Source organism: Heloderma suspectum, chromosome 3, assembly GCF_057233095.1.
Source record: "Heloderma suspectum isolate Gila_16-S chromosome 3, 16-S_ref, whole genome shotgun sequence".
Taxonomy (NCBI): domain Eukaryota; kingdom Metazoa; phylum Chordata; class Lepidosauria; order Squamata; family Helodermatidae; genus Heloderma; species Heloderma suspectum.
This window is the reverse complement of record NC_139460.1, coordinates 51,111,900-51,126,178: the sequence shown is the minus strand read 5'-3', so window position 1 is coordinate 51,126,178 and position 14,279 is coordinate 51,111,900. Positions and strand designations below refer to the sequence as shown.

Below are 14,279 nucleotides of genomic sequence, written 5' to 3'. Positions count from 1 at the left end.
ATGGTATAAATCAATTCCTAAGTTAAAAAATTAATATGGGTCAACCTTATCGGCCACAGCAGACAAACCAAGTGCTTAGGGAGAGGCAAAGTACTACACATCAGCATAACATTACTCAGCATGAGCAGTGTTGCATAGCAGTGTATTGTACACCACTGGTACACCGCTTTGGTAAATTCCTTTGTTAAGCGGTAAATAAATTTATAAATAAATAGCAGTGCTTTAGGAGCATTATGATAGAATTGTAGCTGTTATACTGGCAGAATGTAGGGTGATAGCTCTGGTAGGGAAAAGAGGATAACTTTTTGAGCTTACTCTGAAAGGGAACTGGAATCTTCAAAACCTAGCAATAACTCCTGCACAAGTTTGAAATCTAGCAATAACTGCTGCATAAGTTTGTGCTTCATGCATTTATGAAACTATTTTAAAGTATTCTTGAAATATAACTGCTAACAGTGCAGCCGTATGCCTATTTACTCAAGTATAGGTCCCGCTGTGTTCAGTGGGAATTACTCCCAGGTCAGCATTCAGTGATCCTTTAATTGTAATTTTGAAAAACGTATGTACCGGCTGGGAGAAACATGTAGTATCTCTCTGTATTGTTAACTACATTTTCTTCAGCAAAATACATGATGGCTCTTGGAGTAGTAAGACTACTAGAATACAAAATACTACCTTTGTGAATTTGTTCTAATCACTCTGTCCTGAAGTATGCTTTGCATACGGCCACAGTGTAATGAATGTCTAAAGAAAGGATGGTAACTCTCTCTTTTTTTTAGCTCACACTGAAAGTGAACTGGAGACGTCAAAACCTAGCATAACACCTATGGCTGAATCGCCACTTGACACGCTTGGTAAATACTTTATGGTACTTTCATTGCAGACTTAGGGCTACTGAAGACTGTTTCTGTGGGTGCATGTATGTTGTTTAAAGGCATACATTTGCTTGCATTCCTGATGGCATAACTGCCATATAATAGATAAGCAAGTAGTCACTGCCATGCTGAAAAAAGTATTAACATTCATATATGACCTCTTCCACATAAACTGACCACTGCAACTTCTGCAAGATACATAAAGCCTGTAAATTAAATTTCTCATTGACTGGTTTAAACATGGTCTTTCTAGTAAATAAGATGAGTAAATGGGCAAGAAATCTTTTGATCGAATTAAATGGGAGCAGTAATGGAGAGTTATAAATCGTATGAACAAATGGTCTCTGAAAAGTTAATTCAAAATTATGATTTTTGGATATAGAGGAAAACTTAGGGCATCCAAGTGAATCTTAGGTTCCTTAAATCATTGATTTTCCAATGTTAGGACAATAAAAACAGCCCAGTCTAACTTTGGAATGTGTTTTATATATCACTTCGTTATTATAAATCTGATTTATAGTGTTTGGCATGTTGACTCTGACATTCCTGGATGACATTATTTTGTGATCTACCAGTTATACTCTTTATCATCTATATCAGGGATGGGGAACCTTTTTCAGCCTATGGCCAAACTGCAAAATGGGAAATGTCTTGGGGGCCACATTCCATCTGTAGATGAGGCCAAAGGCAAAGTGGGCATTCTAAACCTACGTAAATGTAAGGAGGGCAAGGTTTTTGCATATCTACTCAGAAACAAGGATGACTGAATCACTCAGCAGCACTTTCAAATAGTATCCCAAATACCAAGCCTCTGCATGTCTACTCACAAGTAAGCAGGCCTCATGCCTGCAAAGTGCACACATCAATTCTGTGCAGCAGTTCACCTGTCTGCAAAATGCACAGTTCAAAATCTTTGCAACAGACAGATTCTTTGCAGAGAATTTAAAGGTTAATTACATTTAAATGCTTTCTTGTCTCCCATCAGTCATCAGAGAAAATTGCAAAAAGTTTAGAGGAGAGCAACGAAGATGATCAGAGGACTGGAAGCAAAGCCCTGTGAGGAGAGACTGAAAGAACTGGGCATGTTTAGCCTTGAGAAGAGAAGATTGAGGGAGATAGGACAGTACTCTTCAAGTACTTGAAGGCTGTCACAGAGACGAAGGCCAAGTCCTCTTCTCGATCATATGCCACACTTCACTCTGTGTCAAGCTGGCCCTGTCAGCCATTTTTTTGAAGTAAACCTTTAATTATGAGTCACAGTTTTGTGAAATCTCCTGGAAACCATTAATAGACTCATACAGAAAAGAATCTATACACAATAGTAGTATCCAATCAATGTTCCATGTGTGCCCATTTCCTCCAAAGAGCATCCTCATTCATTCTTCCTCTTGCACTTGAAAGATTAGCTTTATCTACCCTTTGTAGCCCTCTATAAACCCCCTATACTCAACCTAAATCTGGGATGAGTGAGGAGCCCAAGGTCTGCAGATAAATTATCTAGGAGGGGGAAGCACTTTTAGCAAACTTCCTACTGGGGACAGAGTCCAATATGTCCCTTTTACCTCCCCATTCCAAGCCTGTACATGGACAAATGGTATGGCACATGGTGGGGGTGCAATACTTGAGAAATCAGAATACACAATGAATACCAAATTCCGATTTAAAGACTTTGTTAAGATAAACAAGTTCATGGAAGCACAGGTAGCATATAAAATAAATAAAACATTTTTCTTTCCTGATAACCAACCCTTACTCAGTCTTAAAGAGAGTATCAGTAATGTACGTGGGGGGTCCATGGATCATCCCTGGTTCAGTTGTGGGAAAATGGGTGACAAAACACAGAAGAGACAGCTCCATTTTATCTCCATAGAATCAGGGCGGGGTATTGGAAGGTTGGAGGATTCCCTTCCACCTGTCCATCAGGATTGCTGAAGGGTGCTGAAAAACAGCATATATCCCTGAAAATTGACACATTTCCAACCCAGAGAAGTAGAATTAAAAGGTGATAACTGAGGGGATGTTTCTCATACCTTCCTGTCAGACAGGACATGTGTATTTTTATGAATGCTTAGGATGTGACAGGTTTGCCATTGAGAAATGGAGCCATTAGTCCGTTGGCAAATGTAGGGATTTGTAAAGGGACAGGCATTGTCTGTTCTGCCCATCTCCACACCCTACTATAGCCATATTGTAGCCTATCAAAGCCTTCTGAAAACATTAGCTAAAGGTAAGGAGGCTGGGCACTGAGTCTTTACATTAGTGGAAACTGCAAATCCTGCATCCTTAACACTCCAAGAAAAACCTCTTAATTTCCCTGAGCCACTCTTTGCTATTATCCTGGCAATGCATAATATTGTCACTAAGCAAGGATTAAGCAGAGTTCACCCTTGTTTTCCATTTATGGCCATTTTTACTCACCATCATAAGTATCTCTGCGATTACAAGGAAGGATGGCAGTGTTTCCTATAGGAATTAGAGCACAGTGGCCACAATCCAACATACAATAAAGCACACTTAATCTCATTGAAATAAATCATCTTAATCATGATTAACTATGTTGGATTGTAGCCAAAGTGCTTTTGAATTGCATTAAACAAAACAAATGTTATTTTCTTTAAAATCTACTTACAAGTTCCTTTTCTTCTTCCAGCCCATTGCAGCCTGCTGGAGTTTCTTAGTCTGTGCTATCAAAGGGAGATGGAATAACCTGTTGCCTTCTAGGAACTGGGCAAAGGGCATCTCCTTTTTTCCTTAGTAGCTGGACAAAGTTGATTAAGCTTCAAGCCCAGCCGAGCTAGGGGAAAATTCATTGAAGTGCTATTCACTCAGGGCAAGCATTGTTTTGCATCCTAATGTGAATTCTGCAAGACAACTGAAGTTGTGCCATAGTCTTTATAATCGTGCACTGAACATAGGAGGGGTGGCAAGGGTGGACTGTTCATACCCAACACTACCACTGAATGGATATCATACATCTTATAGCGTGCTGAAAGCAGAAAGTGCCCCATGCCTGAAGTGCATGGATGACAGGAAGAGGTGCAGGAAACAAAATACAGATGGCTCAAAAAGAAGAGAAAATGGATGCTGTGCTATTTGTTATGAAGAAACTACTATGAGGGACACTAGTAAATCTTTGAAGGCCATGCAGACCCCAACATGCAGCATTAATGTGGCAGATTTTAGATTTCTCAGTATAAATTCACATATAAAAGATTCATCTTGGTAGCAAACGTTTGATTACCTATACTCACAAAAACCTTTTATCACTCCTAAGTCTTTATTTTCCATCTAAAAATAAAGATGGACCTTAAAAATATTGTAAGTGCTTCTTTTTCAGGATTTGGGGTATTCATATGTTGGGCTTTTCTTCTTTTCTTTTTTCCAACTTTTAGCTCCACGCAAGTTTCCAGAATTTCCAAAAACTAAAACTCCTCTTCCACCCCAAATGCCCACGGAAACATCGGGTAATGGTGTTTTGTTTCTTTTAAAGTCTTTTTATTTCAATTTTACTTTAAATTTCCTTGGAAAGGGTTAGCATTCTTAGAGCATGAGCATGATTACATTGTGATATTGTGATGGTATTTGCTTTTTTTCTGCTTCTTCATATGATTAAGGAAATTCATGGTTCAGCTTATTTCTTTCAAATATCTTTACATTATTTGCAAAATTACGTCCCAGAAGCCCCACTGTACCAATGGACCTTATAAATATACTTTTTGCAAGATGAGTTCTGTACCTATTACCTCTATAAAACTTGGTAATTTCTTTTACTATAGCTTCAAGTGAAGTGCAGCCAGTTCCCTCAGAACCCCAAATGCCTGCTCCAAAAACCACACAGACAAAGCCAGGTAATTATTCCCCATCCCCAAAGCTGCATTTGAATAATGCAGTTTGACAATAAAGCAGTTTGGTACTCTGAATACTAATAAGCCTACATCCCACAAGTATATATGCACGCAGAGAACCATTATACCAATAGGTAATGTGGAGAGGGCCGCTCTCCCCAATCCTCATAAGCACATTCTGCTGAGCACCATACTGGACCAGTTTACATAACAGCCCATTTAGGTTGCTGCCCCCTAAACAAGCCATGCCACCTGGGTTCAGATGACATGACAAACTGCACCAGCAAGGGTAATTAGGGAAATCCAGTTGGCATGCAACTGGCATGCATGGCAGGGTTAACAAGCAACTGTGCAGCCACTATGTGCACCAGTTGCTGGGGAACATGAGCGGGAAGGTGCTGATGTTCTCGTGTCCTGCTTATGGATTCCCAGTCAACAGCTGGTTGGCCACTGAGTAAACAGAATGATGAACTAGATGGACCCTTGTTTTGATCTAGCATACCTCTCCTTGGCCCATCTACACAAGCCTTTTTACTCCAGGGCAGTTGCGAGTCGAGGTCCCTCAGGGCAGACAACACAGTCACCACTTCGCAGCCATCTGTGGATTTTCTCCCAGAAAATGAGGATTTCCAAAGAGGTGTTTCGTTGCAATGTTTTTCATTTGCTGTGGGTTTTCCATTGGTTGTGAGCTGTCTGTCCCTTCCCGAAACCGACTTTGCATTTTGCATTTTGCAGTGGGTGTATTGTAGGTGTGCATAGTGCTTGTATCACTCTGTGATGCCTCTTTACTCCCCCCCCATCCCTTTGCAGCTGCACAGTTATAGAGGCACAGAGAGACATTTTCATTTATTTAATCACACTTTGGCACATTTTTGCAGCTTTGTATCTTCGCAATGGTTGCTTTTGGACTCAGTGCCCAAGGGCCGGGGACGGGGTGTCTTGGGGGAGGATCGACTTCTCTCTCACCACCATTTCGGAGTGATGGCTAGGCATGTACCGCTCATGCTCGTGAGTGCGAACCATTGCGAGAGTCTCGGGCTGGGGAACTGCCGAACAGATGGCATGGAAACGAAGGAGCAGAGAACACCCACTTTTTACCTAACGAGGGACAGAAAGACACAACAGAACCCCTAAGATACAAAGCAGCCACTGAAGTGTTGCACCCCCATGCTCCCGGGACTGCACAGCTGCGCATTAAAGTATTACGGCAAAAAAAGGGCACAGTAGAATCTGTTAGGGAAGCCCACAGTAAATCATGAGTGTATCACAGCAGAAGCTAATTTGAAGCTGACATGCTGTTCAGTTGCGACTAGGGATGTCAGAGAACTCCGCCACGGACTCCAGTGAGGCCGGATTCTAAAGAATCCGGAATCCATGGCGGAACGGCCTCCCCCCCCCCTCGGAATCCCACTGGGACGGAGCTTACGTGGGGTGGATGCAGCGGCAGCAGCGGCGGTGGCGGCTCAGGCTGGTCTCCCGGCTGGCCACTGCCAGGCTGCTGCGGACGCAAATGGCGGCCGTCGTAGCGGCCGCCATTTGTGTCCTTGCAGGCAGCCGTGATAGGCTACGTAAGTATTTATGTAGCCTATCACGGTAAAGGTAGCCACGCAAATGGCATAGCGGCTGCCATTTGCGTCCCTGCTCTTTGCCGTGATAGGCTACATAAATGCTTATGTAGCCTATCACAGCTGCCTGCAAGGATGCAAATGGTGGCCACTATGACAGCCGCTATTTGCAGCCACAGCAGCCTGGCTGCAGCCGCCATGGAGCGGAGCCAGCGAGGGAGGATTCTAGGGGGAGCGACGGAGCGCCGCCCCCCCACCGTGGATGCCCTGGCACGGAGCCAGGTAAGTGTTTCGTACATCCCTAGTTGCGACGGAGTGAAGGGTGAAAGCAGTGCCATGTAAACGGGGCCTTTATGTTCTTATGTTCACTGTGGCTTGTTAACCATGTCACAATTATGTAAACTGGCTTGTTGGCTTTGTGGGGAGTGGGGGAGGGATGGTAGCAACTCTGACATAGATAATGCGTCAGGAGAAGAGAACAAGTTTTCAGTAGGCTGAGGCAGGATTTCTGGGCAGTTTGTAGCAGCTCAACTTGCGCCATGTACCAAGCTGTTCAGACTGAGCAATCAGCTCAGAGTCAGCAGTTGTATAGGGCTGGATGGGACATGATTGGCTCCTCAGATCACCTGATCCTGCTGGCCTGAAGTCTGCAGTACACCTGCCAACAGTCTACACAGTGGTCCTGCAAAGCAACAAAGATTAAGCGGACAGTTCTCTCTGCTTGCTAGCTGCTCTGGTAGCATAAGGAGCAACAAGAGTCCCCTGTTTGAAACACCTGCTGCCTTACATTCTGGATTTGCAGAAAAGCTATCAAGATGCTAGTATTGCTGTCAGTATTGTTGAAGTATTAGGAGATGATTTTTTTTTTCTCAGAAGGAAAGGGGATAAGTGTTCAGGGCATGTTGGAGAAGACTGAGACATGGTTTAGGAAAATGTGAGACAAACTACACGTGGTGTGTTAAAAACGTGTTTGAACATTGTGTGTATTTATTTATTTACTTACTTACTTACTGTAAATAGCAGCCAGCGTGGGGCCCAACTAGGAATGGGACCATAGTTCACAGGAAAGGGGTTAACCCTTTCTTCCCACGCTATGACCCCCCCCCCCCCGGCTCCTATTTGGCATGGGAAGGAAGCTTCTATTGGTGCAACTTCCCCCTGGGGCAAATAGCAGCTTGAGGGTGGGCAATTTTCATCAGGGCTGTAATATAGGGGGAGAGGATTTACACTGCCTTTCCCACATGCCATGGTCCGGCACCAACCACGTGTATGGAGATAGGGTGGATTCCCAGCACTTTCTTTCCCAAACAGGTCATCAGCATTGTCAAAGATGAAAATCTGGCAAGAATCTCTTGATTGGGGTCACTCATTTCTCCTTGCATATGGATGCTATAATTTACTTTGATTACATATTTTGGTGTGCACAAACTTTAGAAGACAAACGGTTGCTCTTAAGTTATTTTTAACTAGATAAAAGCAGAAGTGATCTTCATAATTCTATCCTTATTCTCTCAAATGCCCTCATTCATTCATTCATTCATTCATTCATTTCTATACCGCCCAATAGCTGAAGCTCTCTGGGCAGTTCATAAAAATTAAAACCAAACAGCACACAATAAAACAATATAAAATATATAGAACATTAAAACCACAATATAACAATACAACCACAATAAAACTTAGCAGCAGTGCAGGAATTTAAAATACAGATTGAAAACAGCAAAGCTAAAAATCTAGAATGCTAAAATGCCTGGGAAAATAAAAAGGTCTTCACCTGGCGCCGAAAGGAATACAATGTAGGTGCCAGGCGAACCTCACTAGGGAGCTCATTCCACAGCCAGGGTGCCACAGCAGAAAAAGCCCTCCTCCTAGTAGCCACCCACCTCACTTCCTTTGGCAGGTGCTCATGGAGAAGGGCTGCTGAGGATGATCTTAAGGTCCGGCAATATGGGAGGAGGCAATCCTTCAGATGACCTGGGAGGAGGCAATATGGGAGGAGGCAATCCTTCAGATGACCTGGCCCCAAGCCGTTAAGGGCTTTAAGTGGTAATATCAGCACTTTGAATCGGGCCCAGAAATGGACTGGCAGCCACTGCAACTGAAAAAGTACTGTCATAATATGAGCTTGCTGGCCAGTCCCTGTTAACAATCTTGCTGCCCTATTTTGGACCAGCTGAAGTTTCTGGACCATTTTCAAAGGCAGCCCCATGTATAACGCATTGCAGTAATCCAGACGAGAAGTTATCGGAGCATGGATAACCATAGCTAAGTTTTCTCTGTCCTGATATACCAATCAGCCTAAGCTGATAAAAAGTGCTCCATGCCACTGAGTTCACCTGTGCCTCAAGTGACAGTTCTGGATCCAAGAGCACCCCCAAACTACAAACATGATCCCTTAGGGGGAGTGCAACCCCCTCCAGAACAGGTTGAATATCACCTAACCGGGCAGACGAACCACCCACTAACAGTACCTCCGTCTTGTCTGGATTGAGTTTCAGTTTATTGGCCCTCATCCAGTCCATTACCGTGCCCAGGCACTGGTTCAGAACAGCCACTGCCTCACCTGGGTTTGATGAGAAAGAGAGGTAGAGCTAGGTGTCATCCGCATATTGATGGCACTTCAGCCCACACCTCCTGATAACCTTCCCCAGCGGTTTCATGTAGATGTTAAACAGCATGGGGGATAAAATAGAGCCCTGTGGAACCCCATGGTATAATTGCCATGGCGCAGAGCAGTAATCACCCAGCACCACCTTCTGGAGTCGGCCATCCAAGTAGGAGCGGAACCACTTCAGTGCAGTGCCTCCAACTCCCAACCCAGACAACCTATCCACAAGGATACCATGGTCGATGGTATCGAAAGCCGCTGAGAGGTCCAGGAGAATCAACAGGGTCACACTCCCCCTGTCCCTCTCCCAGCAGAGGTCATTCCACATGGCAACACAGGCTGTTTCCGTTCCAAAACTAGGCCTGAAGCCCGATTGAAATGGATCTAGATAATCCGTTTCATTCAACAGTGCCTGGAGCTGTCCTGCAACCACCCACTCAAGCACCTTGCCTAGGAAGGGGATGTTGGCCACTGGCTTATAATTGCTAACATCCTCTGGGTCCAGGTTAGGCTTTTTCAGGAGTGGTCTGATTACTGCCTCTTTTAAAGCAGCCAGCTAGGCATGGCAGAGAAATCCACCATGGACTCTAGTGAGACCGAATTCTTTAGAATCTGGCCCCCGGAGTCCATGGTGGAACGGACTGCTCCCTCCCCTCCCCACCCCGCAAAGTCCAGTAGGGACGGACCCTACCTGGCACCAGCTGGTCCGGGTCCATCCACTGCCATCTGCAGCCATCCGCTGCCGGGCTGCAAATGCAAATGGCGTCTGGCATAGCGGATGCCATTAGCATCCCTGACCTTGACTGTGATAGGCTACGTAAATATTTACGTAGCCTATCATGGCTAAGGGCAGGGACGCAAATGGTGTACACTATGCCAGACACCATTTGTGTGGCAGCAGATGGGAGTCCAGCTGCGGACAGGCCTGGCTGGCGGCTCCACAGACTTGCCGCGGAGCGGAGCCGGCTGGGAAGGATTCCGGGGGGAAGGACGGATCAGCTCCCTCCCAGCGGATGCCCTGGACTGGACGGGTGTGTGGGGTTCCTACACCCCTACGGCCAGTACCACTCCCTCTCTCAAAGAGGAATTTACAACCTCCTGGACCCAGCCGGACATCCCCTCTTTGTTTGATTTAATAAGCCATGAAGGGCAAGGGTCAAGCACACAAGTGGTCGATAGGACTTGGCCAGGCACCTTGTCTGCATCCTCAGGCCTCAGTAACTGAAACTCATCCAATAAAACTGGACCAGACGGTGGTCTGAACGCCTCTACCAATGGAACTGCATTAATTGTGGAGTCCAATTCATGACGAATCTGAGCGACTTTATCTTCAAAGTAAGGATGGACAAAAGTCTCTTACCTGGTCCCGCAGCTGTTTTCGGTGGGGGGGGAGCGCCCCGTCTCCCCAGCCGCGAAATAAAAAAGTAAATTGTAAAAAAAACACAAAACAACGTGATAGGCTACATACATAGGCGTTGGCATTCGGCCTCCTGGAGATTCGTGGAGAAATTCTCCGCCATCCCTACTTCAAAGTGCCTTGCAAACTCATCACAGCGTGCCACCAAGGGTTCCACCGTCTCTCTCCCTTGCCCAGAATGTAACAGGCTGCGAACCACTTGGAAAATCTCCACTTGATGATACTGAGAAGACGCAATGCTGGTAGAAAAGCACTGTCTCTGCCACCCTCACTGCCACAGAGTAGGCTCAATAGTGAGCTCTTACCTGTGTTTGGTCAGACTCAGCATGAGTTTTCTTCCACCTGTGTTCTAGCCATCTCCCCTCTTCCTTCATTGCCCTCAGCTCGAGTGTATACCAAGGAGCTGGCCGGGCTCTGCTCAGAGGGAGAGGGCGCTTGGGCACGATCGTGACAACCGCCCGAGTCATCTCTGCATTCTACAGAGCGATCTGGGCCTCGACAGGAGCCCCAGCCATACCAGCAGGAAAATCTCCCAGAGCCCTCTGGAATCCATCGGAATCCATTAGCCTCCAGGGGTGGACCATTTTAATAGGTCCCCCACCTTTGCAGAGGGGGAAGGCTGCCGAGAGTCTAAACCTCAACAGGAAGTGATCTGACCATGACAAAGGGACAGATGTTAATTCCTCCACTTTCAGATCACCATCCTCCTGCCCAGTCGAGATTATTTGCCTTTGAAATCCACAAATACTGTTAAAACATCTAGACACAGGCCTGTCAGATGTTACTATTTACCTGATATCTCTGTTACTATTTTAAGTACATTTTCTTGGGAGGCTTCACTGACATGTTCCCTAGATTTCCTCCTCTGCAATATTTTTAAGTATTTCAGCTATACCAGAGGGAGTCATTTCTTTTCATTTAGAAACATTCTGGGTGGCCAGTTTATGTTGAGTTTTAAGTTTCTAAAAAGACGTCTTTGTTAAATTGGTTATTATATTTTTCACAGACCTCTGATATCTCTGAATATATGTAAATAGAATGAATGCAGTTCCTTCACCCAAGAGCTATAAATCATGCAACTTTTTATTCTAAAATCTCCAAGGTTGTTTGTGTTCTTTTTGCTGGCAAGGAATCATTTTCCAACTCTGCAAACAAATCATTTAATTCAATTAGCATAAATTAATATGTTCTATGGGCCATGTATATTTTCTGTACAACACACAGAATATGAAACTGTCCTGTTGTATGTACTGTGCATGATTTCTTCCCGGTTTTCCCCAGGTCATTCTAGTGATGAAATTATTTCAGAAGGACTTTTATTCATGCCAGGCAAAGATATGTTGATCTCACTCTGGGAATCTCTACACCAGCCTAAAATCTTGCATTTAAAATGGGGCTTTCTGCTTCCATTTTAAATGCAGGATCACAACAACTCCCTTTTTCATGTGCTTCCTTTTCCCCCACCCCACCCTTCTCCCCATATCTGAGTCTTCCATTATCTGTCATTGATCTCGTTCCTCTTCTTGCTGCTTTTCCTTTTTTCATGGAGGAAACTGAAGCAGAACACTTCAGGGTAATTTGATAGCTCATTATCTGCGATCTATTTTAAAAAAGAACAAAGGGCATTTAGTGCAAGAGATGCCTTGGATGATTACGGCGCCATGTAAAATGCCCGCAAACTTCAGTGAAGGAGCAATCTCAATCTCAAGAGAAAAGCTCCATGTGAAGGAGCCCTCTGACTTAATGATTAGATACAAGCCTTTCTAAGGCAAGGGTAGGCGATCTGGTGGCCCCCAGATGTTTTGGACTACAAGTCCTGTAAACCCCAGCCAGCAAAGTCAATGATCCAGGATTATAGGGGTTGTAGCCCAAAATATCTGGAGGGCATCAGGTTGCCAACCCCCTGTTTTAATGCTACAGTTTTAGTCATGGAAGTAACTTGTAGTGTATTCCCAGGAGTGAAATGAATAATGCTAGACTTGGCCCAAAGACTATTCCTGATGTTTCTTAGACACGATCTAGCAACGTGGGGGCTTCCATTTTCTCTTGTAAGAAGGGAAATGCTTAGTATATGCAATAGGAAATGTGCATATAGCTAAATAATATAATATGTGCATATTATATTCTATTTCCCTCTAATAAAATATAATAAGGAGCCCCTGCACATGGGTTCTGAATGCTCTCAAATTAGTAATTTTTCAGTAAATATATAGGTACCTGAAACTGGTTAATCCAGAAGTTAGTAAAGCAGATCATAATGTTTTTATGATGGTTTGTTTTGCTTTTTATACCAAAAAAATCCAATCAGGGCTGCATTCTTTTATCTCACAATCTCTTGTCTAAATGTGTTTTGCTTTCTTTATGGAACATACTGTGAAATTTCCTATTCACTTATCTATTCCAGACCAGAATACATAGGGAACACATGTATTGTGCGACTCTGTTTTGCATGATTTTATGGTTGTCTGTATCTTCATTGGCTGGGCTTGGTTTACAATATACAGTTTTCTTTAAAAAAAAAAAAACAACAACCTTGAACTTCCCATCCAGTTAACCTTAGATAATTGCAGCTTGCTAGTTGTCCAAAATCTCTCTTTTTGGTATTAAAAAAGTCTGTTAATTTTGTACAGCTGTCCTGAGCTTCATGATTTCAACTTAATGATAAGAAGATGTAAGCAGGTATTGCTATGCCATAGGGCAAATCAAAACTTTTCAAAAAAACATGAATAAAAAGAAGTGAGGCTTGATCAGATATAGAAGACTGTTAATAAACCATGTGAATGTTGGTGTTAAAGTGGAAGATGGCTAGATTCTAAGGCAAAACAATAGACAGCATAAAACCCAGAGAACAATATGAAATCAAAGCCATTAACTGGATGAATAACAAAGAAAAGAGGTAAAGTCTCATAGGTACAGGTACAGCATTAAACAATAGGCCAGGTATTTTGTATCAGAGCACAGTACTACTCTGCTGGAGCAACAAGTGGAACTGAAACAAGGGAAATCAGGTTAGGTGTGATAGAGAATCTGGAAGACGGAATAGACGCCATTTCTTCGGCACCTCAGTCAACATTGTAACACTGAGTAATGCTTAGGGAACTTGATAGTAACATGCCAAAAATGCATCTGAGGACCTCACAAGGCATGGACTACATTTTCTTTTGGCTATGCATGAAATACAGTCTCAAAGCCTGAGGATGACCACAGAGTCAATTTGATAATTACAGCTTATTATTTCCAAAGGCTCATTATCCTTTAATTCAGTTTTATATGCTGTAATTTGACATTTCGCTTTGTAGTGAATGGTATATTCTGAATGAAAAGTTAAAATGTTATGAGGGTTTTGTGGGTAGGCAACATTTGTAGTTTGATACAGAGCAGTCGTTTTCAAATATTCTGCCTTCATACAGTCCTTTCCACATCAGTTTTTCTGTTGAGGAGCCCTGAGCATCTGCCATGGAACCTGTCTGTATTACAGAGGACTCTGGGTGTGACCTGCAGTGTTCATGCAGGGCACTGGTCAAGCCTCTTGGCCTCACTATCACCATGTAGCAAATCCATTTTGCAGGGCATCATGGGAAAGTTCATCAGGGAAGCTTGTCGGCTACTACTGTTCTTTTCGTTGAGCAACCCCTGATAACAGCCCTGTAGCCAGTCTTCCTTGTTAGGTGGGGCAAATCAATCAGTTAAAGACTAAGCCATCAGAGTCCTTATTTGAGATGGCAGCACCGAACAAAACTGTAAATTGCCGGTAACCAACTTTATCTCATGCTTCTTGACTTACCTAGGGGCTCTTTGTTCTTAAAATGACTTGGGAAAAAGATATAGACATGGAAATAACATCAGAAAAATGGTCTAAAATCTGGCAAAGAAAAGCCCTAAAATCAGTATCAGCACATATAAAGGAAAAGCATTAAGTCTGGAATCCTATGGCTGCTGGAGAGTGGATAGACAGCCATAGGACTTTTC

At 43.7% G+C, this 14,279-nt stretch overlaps 1 protein-coding gene across 1 annotated transcript in view; it reads left to right on the top strand.

Annotated features, from left to right (window-relative positions):
• Positions 1-14,279, top strand: part of ABI3BP (ABI family member 3 binding protein) — a 213,764-nt gene that overhangs the window by 95,787 nt on the left and 103,698 nt on the right. Inside the window, exons 12-14 of the mRNA XM_084843209.1 lie at positions 780-854; positions 4,268-4,339; positions 4,652-4,723. Coding sequence (XP_084699335.1) covers positions 780-854; positions 4,268-4,339; positions 4,652-4,723 — 219 coding nt within the window. The remainder of the gene's footprint in view (positions 1-779; positions 855-4,267; positions 4,340-4,651; positions 4,724-14,279) is intronic.